Source organism: Microtus pennsylvanicus, chromosome 4 (assembly GCF_037038515.1).
Source record: "Microtus pennsylvanicus isolate mMicPen1 chromosome 4, mMicPen1.hap1, whole genome shotgun sequence".
In the NCBI taxonomy this organism is placed as follows: Eukaryota; Metazoa; Chordata; class Mammalia; order Rodentia; family Cricetidae; genus Microtus; species Microtus pennsylvanicus.
This window is the reverse complement of record NC_134582.1, coordinates 34,095,821-34,110,738: the sequence shown is the minus strand read 5'-3', so window position 1 is coordinate 34,110,738 and position 14,918 is coordinate 34,095,821. Positions and strand designations below refer to the sequence as shown.

General features: G+C 35.8%; 1 protein-coding gene across 4 annotated transcripts in view; it reads left to right on the top strand.

Annotated features, from left to right (window-relative positions):
• Dmxl1 (Dmx like 1) overlaps positions 1-14,918 on the top strand; it is a 148,040-nt gene that overhangs the window by 58,562 nt on the left and 74,560 nt on the right. For all 4 annotated transcript variants that reach the window (XM_075968687.1, XM_075968684.1, XM_075968689.1 and 1 more), the window contains exons 16-19: positions 162-281; positions 858-1,079; positions 7,134-8,813; positions 10,012-10,119. In XM_075968687.1, the coding sequence (XP_075824802.1) occupies positions 162-281; positions 858-1,079; positions 7,134-8,813; positions 10,012-10,119 (2,130 nt within the window). The remainder of the gene's footprint in view (positions 1-161; positions 282-857; positions 1,080-7,133; positions 8,814-10,011; positions 10,120-14,918) is intronic.

Below are 14,918 nucleotides of genomic sequence, written 5' to 3'. Positions count from 1 at the left end.
ATGTATATAATTAGAATTTCATGATAATGCTAAGTCATTTGCTAACACTATCGAATACATTCTATAATGTTGCTTTGCATTTTTTAAGATTCTTTCTTTAAAATAGCGAAAAGCTATTTTAACTTGGTATATTTAGTATACTATCCATTTAATGTCAACAGGCAATTCACCTCACGGATTTTCTGAAAAGTTCTACCTGGTTGTGATAGAGTGCACTCAAGACAGTCGTTCACTGTTACACATGTGGGATTTACACTTAAGGTCCATTCCTGTCTCACTGGGTAAGTCTACTTCATTTGTGTGGGTTTTTTTGTTGTTTTGTTTTGTTTTGTTTAGATTCAAGTAGACCTACATTTAACAAAGTATACATGTACAGTTAGAAAAGTTTAGGGCTTTTTTTCTTTGTAAGAAAAAAATTTTTACTTTTACATAGTTTACAAAATCCTACATACATTTAACTGAAAAATGGTTTTGTAAAACCGTATTTATTCTTGTAAATAATATCATTTGTTAACATTATATATTACTTACACAAAATAATGGATTTATTAACTTTTTATAAATATGTTTAGTTACTTGAGCATAGTTACTTTCCTCTCTTCCTCTTCTTCCTCTGTTATCCTTCTTAGCTATGTCTCCTTTTCCATTGTTTAGAATTAGTTTTTGAAATCATTCTTATATATTGTAATAATTACAGTTTATTTAGAATACCAAAAGTAAAACACCTTTCTTACTGTCTTCCTATATATAGTGTCTACAATTTTACATTTTAGCTATGTATTTAAAAGTAGCAATTACAATATTTACTCTTATAGAGTTCCTGCTCAGATTTTGGTTCTGGTTTTTTTGTTTTACAGATGAAAGAACAGACACAAAAGTATCAGAAGCTATTTGGGTACCAGAAGATCATTATTCCTCTTCTCCAGAGAAGATTCTCTCTCCATTTTCACAGAGATTCCAGGCTTGCAGAGCAAATCTCCAGACCACCAGCAAGCTGTCCCTGTCCTCTGAAATGGTGTACAGCAAAGAGCTGGACCTGCCAGAAGGGGTGGAGATCATCAGTGTCCAGCCTTCAGCAGGTCTGTATGTCCCCCAGAGACTAAGCCAGCTTTGTAAAGCCTGGGTGCTTACAGTGTTCCTCAAAGTAAATGCTGTAACTTACTCTGAAATACACACAAAGCAGAAATGGAAATAATTCTATTGAGAACCTGAAATTGAAGGTTTAAATTTCTTATTATGTTTTCAAGTTATATGACATTTTCCAGCCAAGTTGTATTGGAAATACTGATTTGTTTAAAAAAACGATATTTTTGGATAGATGTTTTATCTACTTTACTCACTACTTGGACTGAATACCTGAAAATGTTTATTTGGACTCCCAGTTTTAAGGTACAAACTAGCATGGCAGAAATTTGAAGAAGCTGGACACATTGTGTCTGCAATCAGGAAGCAGAGAGCTGGACATGAAAGCTGCTGCTCAGCTCACTTCACTCACTGTCTTGCTAGTTACTTTTTTATTTCAATGTAAAACACCATTGACCAAGGCAACTTATGAAAGAAAGCATTTAATTGGGCTTACAGTTTTAGAGAGTTAAGAGTCCATCATGGCAGGGTGACAGGACACTAGGGCAACAAGCAACAGGCTGGCTGGAGAAGCACCTGAGAGTTCATAGCTCTAAAAGGAGGAAGCATAAGAGCACACAGGAATGATACAAGTTGAGCAAACTACTGCCTCTCCCTCTGTGACACGCCTCCTCCAACAAGGCCATTCCTCCTAGTCCTTCCTAAGCAGTTCTACCCATTAGGAACCAAACATTCAAATGTAGACCATTCTTATTCAAACCACCACACTCTTTTATTCAGTCCAAGACCCCAACCCATGGAATCCTGTTGCCAAGTTTAGAATGGGTTTTTCCATATCCATTAACTCAACTAGAAACTCTCAAAGATTTCCCTAGAGGTTTGTTTCTATGGTGACTCTAAATCCCTCAAGTTGAAAAAGTAAACTATCACATTAGACAAAATGAAAGTTTTAGAATGTAAGTAATTTTTAATTAGGACTATAGTTTATTTTTTTTTATGCAGGCATCCAAATTTTGTTACAAAGTCTAACGTGTACAGATTTTATACTTGTGTGTATTAGTACTAAGGAAAACTAGTGTATGTATTTAATTCCTCTGGGTCCTACCTGCCCCATTCTACCTCTTTTGTGGACAATGTATCTGGTAAGGATTCAATAAAGGTACTTTCCTGCCTCCTATGACTTCTCCAGGACTTTTCCACCATGTAATTTTAAATAAATATTTGAGTTTTTTTCTTTCTTGAGAATCTCAAAAAAAAAAAATAGAATGTAAGTAATAACATGTTTTCCCTTATTTGCCAACTGTTTTAGTAGTTACAGTAGTTTTCTGGAGCTATGTGCTAAGGTAGACAGTATAAGGTTTCTGCAGTGTATTATCACTTTTATTCCAAGACAGTGGTTTTGAGAGTGCAGTTTCCAGACCAGGAGCAGCAGCTAACGTGACTTACTGGCATTGAAATGACTGATTCATGCACAGTAGCTTAGTGCCCAGTGATCTGATCTAAGCCTTCCAGGTATTTCGCATATATGTATCAAGAATACAAGACAAGATACAAGGCCTTTTAATTTTTGTACTTTTTCTTCATTTGTTTGTTTTGGTTTGTTTGGTTTTTCAAGGTTTTTTGTTTTGGTTTCTCTGTAGCTTTGGTACCAGTCCTGGAACTAGACTGGTACCAGTCTGGCCTCAAACTCCCTGCCTCTGCCTCTTGAGTGCTGGGATATAGGCGTGCACCACCACCGCCAGGCATTATTTTTGTACTTTTTTTAAGTAGGGGTTTCCTTAAGTGAGCTCAATTTCCCCAACTCAAATAGTTCTTTTATTCAGCCTCGCAAGTGCAGGGACTATAATCACTCCAAACTCTATTTTCAGACTCCTATTTTTTTAAATCATCAGATTATTATGAAAGTGTGACTCTTGATTACAAATTCTAGGCTAGAGGCCAGCAAGTATGACCAGCACTCTAGTGACTCTTGTTCTTTCAGGTATAGAACCAGTGTGCTAAGGTTCTAAGAAAACCAATACAACATCCATGGTTTTAGTCATTCATTCTTTGAGTTTCATACTTAGAATGTGTCCGTGTTCTTTGCTACTTCTCATTCTTTCGACGGTTTGCCTAAAATACAAATACTATTAAACATTAATCTTTGTGAAAGGTGAAAGTCTTAGGAGTTTGGGTTGTTGCCATATATGCAGCATCAATGTAAGCAAAGTTAAACCTTGAAAAAGAGTAATTTTAGTATTGTCAAAATTCTGCCACTAGCTATAACAAAATAGGTCTTCATTGCTGAAGTCCAGTTAAAATAGCAAAATAGAGAAATCAAGGATATATTAAGACAACTCTTTGGCCTAATTTAGAAGTTGTGTGGAAAAACAAGATTTGTTTTATTTCATAAAATGAGTAGCATATACTCAAATGTGGTGGCTCTTTCATATAATTCCCACATTTGGAAGGCAAAAGCAGAATTGCTGCAAGTTCAATGCCAGTCTTGTCTACATAGCAAATTCCAGGCCTTTGGGTTATATAATGAAACCCTATTAAAAATATAAGGGTGTTTGGGGGCCATATAGAAAATGTTTTTTTTTCTAGTATGAATTTTATTTATTTAGTCAATTCTCTTGGAAAGGATTAAAAATGTTTTTATTCAGCTCAAATTGATGATCCTAATGTAAGGTTACATTTGTTTAAGACTTTGGAATATCATCACAGTTAATATGAAATGAACTTCAAACTGTGATAGAGGCTTGTGGATGGTTAAGTGAGTAAAAGTATCTGCTGGTAGGACTGACAGTCAGAGTTAATCTGAGTTAGATTCCCAGCACCCACATCTGGCATCTTTCCTCAATTACTTTCTAATTTTTTGAAGATGTATTTTTAATTATGTGTATTATGGGGTATGCACGTGTGAATGCAGGTGTTTATGAAGACCAGCCTGATCTCCAAAGCTAGAGTTTCCAGTGATTATAAACTCCTTGGCATGGGTCCTGAGAATCAAACTTAGCCTTCTGCAAGAATAGTGTGAGCTCTTAACTGCTGAACTCTCTCTCTCTAGTCTTCCACCTTTATTTTTCAAGGTGGGGTCTCTCACTGAACCTGAAGCTCATTAACTGAGCTAGGCCAGCCATTGAGTTTCAGGGAGCTACTTCTTTCTACCCAATTCTTCCCCAAAAACCTAAGGAGCTCCTATTTCTACTTTTTTTTCCTTTCCATTCTAATTTTATTCTTGGCTATTTCATTCATATACAATGAAATATGATCATATATAACCCTTATTTTCCTCCTTTAACTCCATCTATATCCACTTTAACATGCCCCTTTCCCACTATATGTCCTTTTTTATTTTTTTAAATAACCCACTTAGTCCAGTTAGTGCTTCCCATATGTTCATACGTATGAGGTATTAGAATTCCCCACATCCTCAATAAGGAACAGTAAGTACCTGGATACCATCTATCTTTCTATGCCAGAAGTTTGGCTGGTTTGATTTTGTGCAGGTAATCACAGCTGCTTGAGTTCATGAGTGTGATAGCCATGTTATATCCAGAAAGTAGTATTTTACAAAACTCCCCATCCTTCCGCTGACTCGTAGATTCTTTCTGCCTTCTCTTCAATGATATTTCATGAGCTTGGAAGAAGGGGAGTTGATATAAATATCTCATTTAGGGCTGAGTACTCAGTCTCTTATCACCAGTTATGCATCATTCCATTGACTGCCCACTTCAAGAAGAGGCTTCTCTATCAAGGTTCAGAGCAGCCTAGGTTATAGGTATAAACATAAAGATTTAAATGGCAATTGACCATTTAGAAAAATAATAATAATAGATAACACTCATGGTCTTTTCTGTAGGATTATCATACAGGGCATAACATTTTCTCTTGTAGAGTAGCCTTCAAATCCAATCATTTAGTTAACACTCTTTAACAGTAATGCCACTGTTGCAGAAGCTGGCATATTTTGCGTGATAGGTACATATTGTAACATGTATGATTCAGAGCTGGATAAGACCATTAATGTCTTTTCTTACTCCTGCATAGCATCTTCACATTGTGAAAGCTCACTACTGTGGAGGCATTTACCTGGACAGTTTGACTTTGATTTCTCTACTTCCTGCAGCCAGTGCATGCAATGTCTTCAGCAATAGAGTGATAGTGTTTAGCAGTGGTGGGTAATCAAGGACAAGGGCAATATTCTGTATTGTCTTGTAGACCTCTAGAACTTCTCTGACCAAGATCTCATAAGAAGATATACCACGCCTGTCATTTTTATTTATTCTGGGAGTGACACTGTGCACATATATAGGATAATTCAATTTAAAGTCTTTTAAATAGTTTTTTGTTTTTGTTTGTTTGTTTGTTTTACAATTAGCTTCCTAATTGATGTGTTTCCTGTCGAGCTTTTTACATGGCTTCTGAATACCCAACCTCAGATCCTTGTACTTGTGCATTAGGCACTGAATTGACTGAGCTGTCTCCCTAGCCCCTTTACCTATATTTTACAAATAAATTTGGCAGTTTATAGTTATACCCTTTGTCTGCTGTTGGATATATTTGATTTTGCTCTACAGTAACACAGTTGAGTAGTTGTAATAGAGATCCTACATCTGTCAAAGCCTGAAGTAGTTATCAATATCTCCTTAGATCTGACAACCTGTTTTGGGAAACTAATAGTATATATTATTAGTTTAAGCCTGATAAAGTATTCATTTCACTTAGGAATAGATTAGTGTTATTAAATATACTTTAGTATAGACTTTGTGGGTATAAACATAAATATTTAGAAGACAGTTTAATGGTATGTCAGTTTATCTAAATAATAATATCCAGTTCTCTATTAGGGACTGCAGTCACCACCACCATTTGAGGGGGTTCGCAGTACTAGTAAGAGAAGTCTATTTTTGGTGATTAGTGGTCAGTGTAGATACATGACTACACAAAGTACTGATAGAGGATATTTATTGTCTACCCTCTAAAGCTAAGGGAAAATTACAGAAAAGGGTGATAGGAATATAAAAACCAGCAGATAGAAAGGCTATGAAATGCCATTTTCTGTATAAGACAAAATCATAGTAACTGCAGGTGTCTGCAAAGGGTTTATATATGAATGAGCGTGTCATCTTTCAAGCATGGATGGAGGAGGGTTTCAGTGATCTCAGCCTCTCACTACTTAACTATTTGCTACTGATAGGTTCAGAAAGAGGGGGATGTTACTGCTTTCACCAGACTCCAATGACTAGTATTAATCCACTAGTGTCACAAATGACCTTGTTTAAGCTTGTTAGGTCACAAAACAAAATTGAAAGTCATGAACTTAGGAAAGACATTGGTGGAGGTGGTTGGGTGGGTGGTCCTGATGGGAGGGAGAAAAGAGAAGGTGAGGAGGGAGAGAATCAGAATATCTTGCAGTATAAGCATGAAATTGTCATATAATAAACTTTGTTTAAAAAAAAAAAAACCTCTAAAGTGACCAGAAGCTTGGGCAGTCATACTTATATTGAAAGATACGAAGAATATGGAGCTAGAGAACCATGACAAATGTCAATATATTTTTAAAATGAGATACATAGGTATAAAACTAGCAAATGGGTACAGAATCAGGATAATAACTAAGTTTTCAATAATCCTTTAAATAGTACAGTAGTTCAGTTTAGTTAGAACACATTTAATGTAGATTGTCGGGGCTTTAACCTATAAAATGTAAGGATTAAAATAAATTTTCTGAATTCATTTTTAGTTCTAAATTTTGGTGACTTTTTTGTAGTATTCCTCTTTATATATTTGTGTGTGTGTGTGTGTGTGTGTGTGTGTGTGTGTGTGTGTGTGTGTGTGTGTGTTTGGATATGTGCACGAACACATATGAAACTCAGGACAACTTGCATTAGTCTGTTCTATTCTCCTACCATGTAAAGTTCCGGAATTTAACTCACAGCCCTGTAGTATATAGTATATTGGTGTCATTAAAAGCCTGATCATGAGCTTTACAGTAGTTTTCAGCAAAACAGCTTAAACTTTTAATACATAGAAAATATAATTTTAATGTCTCCTTTTCTTTCTAGGACACCTGAGTTCATCTTCCATATATCCTGCGTGCAGTGCCCCTTATTTGTTGGCAACTTCGTGCTCAGATGATAAAGTAAGATTTTGGAGATGCAGAGTAACAGATGGAGAATCGGCTACATCAAAGAATGGAAAAATGGATCTTGTGTATATTTGGGAAGAATGGCCGTTACTCATTGAAGATGGACTTCAGAGCAATAGTAGTATAACTGTACCTGGTAGACCTGTAGAAGTGAGCTGTGCACATACTAATCGTTTAGCAGTAGCTTATAAACAGCCTACATCTAATAGTAAATCTCAGGAATTTGTAATGCATGTAAGTATTTTTGAATGTGAGTCTACAGGAGGTTCATGTTGGGTCCTTGAACAGACTATTTATTTAGATGAGTTAAATACAGTATTGGATTCTGGCATTAGTATTGATAGCAATTTAGTGGCCTATAATAAACAAGAGACATATTTATTCAGTAAAGAAAGTATTACATCAAACACAAAACATTTGGTTCACTTAGACTGGATGTCTAGAGAAGATGGTTCTCATATCTTGACTGTAGGAGTTGGCTCAAAACTTTTTATGTATGGACCTCTGGCTGGCAAGGTACAAGAACAAACTGGTAAGGAGAACCAGGCATTTCCTCTTTGGGAGAGTACTAAAATTGTACCTCTTTCTAAATTTGTACTTTTACGAAGTGTGGACTTGGTTTCTTCTGTAGAAGGTGCCCCACCATTTCCTGTTTCTTTATCATGGGTCCGGGATGGCATCCTTGTGGTAGGAATGGATTGTGAAATGCATGTATATTCCCAGTGGCAGCCATCTTATAAACAAGAACCTGTTACAACAGATTCATTCAATGGAAGCACTCCATCTATACTAAGCTTAATAAAACAAAGTAACTCTTCAAGTTCTGGTCTACATCCTCCAAAGAAAACTCTTACTCGATCCATGACCAGTCTTGCACAGAAAATCTGTGGAAAGAAAAGTACGTTTGACCCTTCAGTGGATATGGAAGATTCCGGTCTTTTTGAATCAGCTCATGTACTTTCTCCAACTTTACCTCAATACCATCCATTGCAACTTCTGGAACTCATGGATCTTGGCAAAGTCCGGAGAGCCAAGGCTATCTTGTCACATCTTGTCAAATGCATTGCTGGGGAAGTTGTGGCTCTGAATGAAACTGAATCCAATCATGAGCGTCGTATTAGGTCTCTCACCATCAGTGCTAGTGGAAGCACCACCAGAGACCCACAGGCATTCAACAAAGCTGAAAACACAGATTACACAGAAATAGATTCTGTCCCTCCACTTCCTTTATATGCCTTACTTGCTGCGGATGATGATAGCTATCACTCATCTCTGGAAAAGTTTAGTAATGAAAGTTCCTCAAGTAAAAATAAACAGTTTTCAAAAGAAAATTATGATGAGCTTTTCCAGCCTTCAGTTCTCTCTGATAGTCACATGTTAGAGACAGATGACGAAAATACGAAGCCCAAAGTTATTGACCTTTCACAATACAGTCCAACTTACTTTGGTCCTGAGCATGCACAGGTTCTTTCTGGCCATTTACTGCATTCTAGTTTACCAGGACTCAGCCGGATGGAACAGATGTCTTTGATGGCCTTGGCAGATACTATTGCAACTACAAGCACTGATATTGGAGAAAGCCGAGACAGAAGTCAAGGTAAAAGTAAACTCTGTACAAAGGGGGAGGGAATAAAGATAATTTTACTTACTTTTATAGAAACCAATCTTACATAATTTTTAATAAAAATGATATTATGAGGGACCTTTTTAGAAAGTTACTGCAAAAAATTCATCTTTCACAAATTCATACCGGTCATCAATAATAATTGCTCAGTACAGATACAGAAGATCCAACTGAACCTCATCAGTTTTGCAAAAGTTCAGATTATTAATATAGTTGAAATTTAAGTGTTTCTGTTTTTACCCCTTCTGTGAAGATAATCCACTGTAAAACATTACAGTTTGATTTAACATTTTAAAAAAATTAGCGTTTTTGTGTACTCCTGCCTAGAATAACAAATGTAAAAACAAGAGGATTATATCTTCATTACCCAGAGAGCATTTTTTAAAATCTAAGCTATGAGCACATTTAAGCATATTTAAATGGAAATTTTCTATCATATCTTAAAGTCTGAAATTAGCAAGTCTGTTATTTTAAATCAGATATATTGCTTAATAGGATTGACCATTGACCTAAGCTTGGCAATAAAATAAGGATTAAAGTTCATTCAAAATGTTTTAAATTTAAAAAAGGTAGTTTATACTTTAGAGGGTATTACTAATAGATACTAATTTTATATATGTTATGTTTATTTTAATATGTTTACTATGAGTATGTTGCTATTATTTTTAAGCTTATAAGGGAAAAATTAGAACTTACAATCAGGATTAGCATAACACCATATCCTCCAGTATTACAGCTGATTATTGGGATTCAGATATGATTTGAATCCATTATAGTAAACATTACTTTAACATAACCATAGAAAGCATTAAACTCATTAAAAATAAAAGTTTCAGATCAAAGGAGGTCAGATTATAAAGAATGTTAATAGACTTTAAGTCAATTCATTCTCATCTTTAGTTTTCAGTTATTTAGCTATGCTGTTTCCTCTCTGATATAAGAATGCTTAGAGAAAAAATGCTAGAAAATATTTTAAAGTAAACTTTTTTGCAAGATTAAGAATGTTCCAAAAAAAAAGATTAAGAATGTTTTGTTCTTATATATGGTATTGTGGCATGCTAATTATAAAAATTTTTAGTATTTTATGCTTATACAATAGTTTTAGTATTGCATTTGCATATAGTTTTAAAAAAAAAAACCACAAAAGTTTACTTTTTTTTTCTGGTTATAGGTGGAGAAACTCTAGATGAATGTGGATTAAAGTTTCTTTTGGCTGTTCGACTCCATACCTTTCTTACAACTTCCCTTCCAGCCTACCGAGCTCAACTCCTTCACCAAGGTGATTTTGCTATTCATTGCATGGAGATACCAGGAATGAAAAAGAGAGTTTGATAGAACAAAAGGAAGGAAGTAAAGAATAAGATTTATCCACCCACTAAACTGGTAAAATTAGTGTGTATTCCCAACATAACTAACATGAGAGTATTACAAATATTATATTCTGATATACATGTGATTACAAGTAACAGACCTCAGTGATGTTACATTAAATCCAGATATACATGGTCTCAGTACTTGGGAATTTGAAGTTAGTGCATGGTGCCAGCAGCATTACTGGCTACATTGTTATTAACAGTGGGGCTTGGGCCATGTTGGTAAAGCAATTTACTCAGTGATATATGTATCTCTCTTTTCCCTTTGTCTCTGTGTTTCTCTTTCTGCTTGCCTTCATCCATATTTTGCATTCTACCCACCTTAGTTTACTCACCTTAGTTGATATAGCAAGATAATCATCGCTACAGGCATTTCTAGAGATCCACTTCTCAGGTGATTCTAGATTCTATCAAGTTAACCATTAATTAGTCAACACAATCAGTCACTCAAATACTTCATTTTTTAGTGAAAACATTTGAAATTTACTTTTCATAAGTGTAAAATGAACAGTTGATTTTTTTTTTAAAGAAGATAGTAACCATGCTATTCATTAGAACTCATAAACATTTCTCCTTGATGAGTGTCTCCCCACTGCCCTACCAGCAGGTTTTGGTAGCCACCATTCTATCCTCTGCCTGTATAAGATGCAATATGGATTCTGCATATAAATAGAATAATGAAGTATTTGTCTTTTTCTGCCTTTCATTTAGCATAATGTTCTCCAGGTTTATTCATGTTGTTGCAAGTAACAGAATTTTTTTTAAGATACTAGGATTCTATTCCATTATGAATATATACATTTTCTTTATCTATTTACCCATTAGTAAGACATTTTAGATTCATTTTTAACAGAGCTATTATGAACATTGGATGCATTAACTCTTTAACATGCTAATTTCAAAACTTTTTAAGATTGTATCTGAAAGTAGGAATATTGACCCACATGGCAATTTTATTTCTAGTTTTATAAAGCAATGCTATATAGTTTTCCATAATATCTATGACAACTTTCATTCTCACCAGGATCATATGGTGTTCCCCTTTTCTCTAAATTCTTGAAAAGAAGGATTTTATCTTTTGATATAGTATCTTTCTTCCAGATAATAGGTCATGTCACATTGTGATCTTAATTTACACTTTACTGGAGGTTTGCAGTATTAAACATGTGTTCTGTGTATTTACCTGTAGATTGAAGAAGCTTCTGTCTTGCGCAGTCCCACCGCTATTATTAAGTCCAAAAGAAACACACAGCGGTTTATATTAATTATAAATTGTTTGGCCTATTAGTTCAGGCTTATTAACTAGCTCTTACAACTTAAATTAACCCACAATTCTTATCTGGGTTTAGCTTCATGGTTTGGTATCTTTTCTCAGTAAGGCATTCTCATCTTGCTTCCTCTGCATCTGGCTGGGGACTGCATCTCTGCCTTTCTTCTTCCCAGAATTTTTCTGAGTCTGGTTGCCTCATTTATACTTGCTGCCTGGCTACTGACCAATCAGTGTTTTAGTAAACCAATACAAGTGACAAATCTTTACAGTGTACATGAGCATCATTCTACATCATTTACTGGTGAATCATCTTTCTATTTTTAGGGGGGAGGTCTTTTAAAACAGGGTTTCTCTGTGTAACTGCCCTTCCTGTTCTGGAACTTGCTTTGTAGACCAGGTTGGCTTTGAGCTTACGGAAATCCCCCTGCCTGTGTGCCTGTGCCTCTTGAGTCCTGAGATTAAAGGCCTCTTTCCTATATTCCTGTTATTCTTAGATTTGGTCTTTTATTTAATCTTTTTCTTGATTTTTTTGTGGGGGGCAGATCTTTTTGATTTAACATTTTCTTTGACCAAGTAAGCCATTTCTTCTATTGTGTCTTTAATGCCTGACACTTTCAGCTCCATCGTTTGTATTCTGTTGGTGAGGTTTTCCTCTGGGATTCCTGTTTGAATTACTAAATATTTTGTTTCCAAATTTCTCTCAGTTTGGGTTTTCTTTATTGATCATATTTTCACTTCCAGGTCTTAAAGTATTTTAATCATTTCCTCCCATCATTTGTTTGTGTTTCCATAGATTTACTTATGGCTTTTAGTAATTTCCTCCAAAAGGACCTTTAGCATAGTCAAAAGGCTATTTTAAGGTCTTTATCTTGTACTTCAGCTATGTTGCAGTCCTCAGTGCCTACTGTGGTAGGGTTGCTGTGCCCTTTTAGAGAAGCATTTTCCTGTCCTGTATTGATTGTTTTTACACTGGAGTCTAAACATTTCTGTTTGGGACAACTGAAATTCTAGGTGTTGAAATTCTAGGTCTTGTCTTTGGTGGGTACATATTTTGTTCCTAGGTTTTTGCTGCTCTGCGTGGTTCTTGGGAATGTGTTGTGGCCCTGTATTGCCTGGTAAGAAATTCTGGGATTCTGCTAGATGTGGCCACTGGTTTCGAGGTAAAATATGTTTCTAGGTATTAGGAATTCTTACTTAGTAATGGGAATGGATTGGTAGGACCCTAAAGGGAACCACCAGGATCTGCTTGTTCTCCTAGAAATGGGGGCAGAAAGAAGAGAGGCCAAAACAGGTAGTCTGTTAAAAAAGCTGTGCATGAAATGGGGGGATGGGAAGGTGGATTTGAAGGAGAGAAGGTTGAAGATCTAAAACTTGTCTACCTGCTTCCCAGGCTTGATAGCATGTCTGGAAAGTTGTTTAGATGGTTTCCAGAGAAAGCCTGCTATCCTTAGAGAACTAGCATAACAGGAGGAGTGGGGAAGAAGACTGGAAGAGAAAATCTGTCTCAGGCTGGAGATGTAGGCAGCAGGTAATCTGCTGCAGAGATGGGAGTGAGACTTGGGACTTGGATTTGGGATAGAGAAGGGAGAGATGGAGATCCAGTTAGGCTACCCGTATCCGTGGCAGGAGTGGCCTGTCGGTGCCCAGGAAATGCCTGCTGGATTTGAGGACTGGGATAAGGTGGTGGGTGAGTAGGGAAGAAAGGTTGGAGACTTGTGTGATCCCACTGGAGATGGGGCGGCCACAGCAGGTAGTCTGCTATAGGTCTGGGGTGAGACTGGGGGATTGATTTTTGAGAAGAGCAAGGAGAAGTGAAGCTCTGCAGTTAGCCTACCTGCTTCCATGGCTGGAGTGTTCATTCACTGATTTTTAAATCAAGTTTCTTCTTCTTGCTGTTAAGTTCCTTTTAAATTTTGAACTTTTTTTTTTTTGAGACGAAGTCTCACCATGTATCCCTGAGCTAGCTACAACTCACTATATAGATCAGGATGACTTTGAACTCACAGAGATACTGGGATTAAAGTTGTGTGCAACCACACCCTTCCTTGATATGAATTTTTTATCAGATGTACAGATTGCAAGTACTTTCTCTTAGTCTATAGGCTGTTTCTATTCTTGCCATCTTTCATTCTTTGCTATCAGTATTTTAGTTTTATGTCCCATTTTTCTATTTTTGTTGTCTGTACTGCAATCATTGTCAAAGTCATGGAGCTTGCAGGTTGTTTGGGCCTGTTTTGTGCTCTTTGAGCATCCTTGATTGTGATTAATTTCAGAATGGTCTCAGCCACTATTGATTGAAAAACTTATTTTTCTTTTTTTCTGTTCTTTTGCTGGTAGCTCAACTATACTTAAAAACAAACTCACAGTTCTTGAGACTCTATTTTGATTGTGTTCGTTATTTCTTTTTTCTTCTTCGATTTTTTTCAAGACAGAGTTTCTCTGTCTAACAACAGTCCTGGAACTTGCTTTGTAGACCAGGCTAGCCTTGAACTCAGAGATCCACCTCCCACTGCCCAGTTTTGATTGTTTTCTTGTATGTTCAGAAGTTGACTGTTTTGATTGTTTTCTTGTATGTTCAGAAGTTGACTGTTTTGAGCCTACTGATGACTCATTTATTGATGGCATTCTTATTTTAAATTTTGATTTCTATTATTTCTTTTTGTTCGTTTGTTTGTTTTTGTTTTGTTTGGTTTTCGAGACGGGATTTTTCTGTGGTTTTGGAGCCTGTCCTGGAACTAGCTCTTGTAGACCAGGCTGGTCTCGAACTCACAGAGATCCTCCTGCCTCTACCTCCTGAGTGCTGGGATTAAAGGCGTGCGCCACCACCGCCCGGCTATTATTTCTTTTAGATATTTATTAACTTTTCTATCTGCTTATACTTAATCTTTTTTCCAGTGTTGATATTCTTTATACTGCATGCAGTCAACCTTTAATATAAGTTTATAAGAAGACAATACATTATTGTTGACCATTGCTACAATTTTGTATAGCAGACATCTATAGTTTATTCATTTTATTTGATAAAACTCGATGCCTCACGATTCCCGTCTTCTCAGCCCCTGAAACCACCATTGTAGTCTGTTGATTCTATGAATTTTTTTCTTTGAGATAAATCATGTGAGTAGAATAATACAGTACTTACCAATAATATGACTCATTTGTTTTGCTTAGTATAATGTCTTCAAATTTTATGTTACATATTGTAGAATTTTCTATTCCATTGTATGAGAGATTGTATTTTTAAAACCGTGCTTCTTCAGATGGGTATTTAGGTTGTTTCCACATCTTATGAACATTGCTGCAATCAGAATAGAGTGTAATATCTGTTCAAGTAAAAGAAATTATTCCTTATCATAGGTTAAAAATGTGAAGCCATATATGTTAAAGTCATGTCTTGTAAACAAACATTTATTTTGCCTAGTAATATTAAATAAA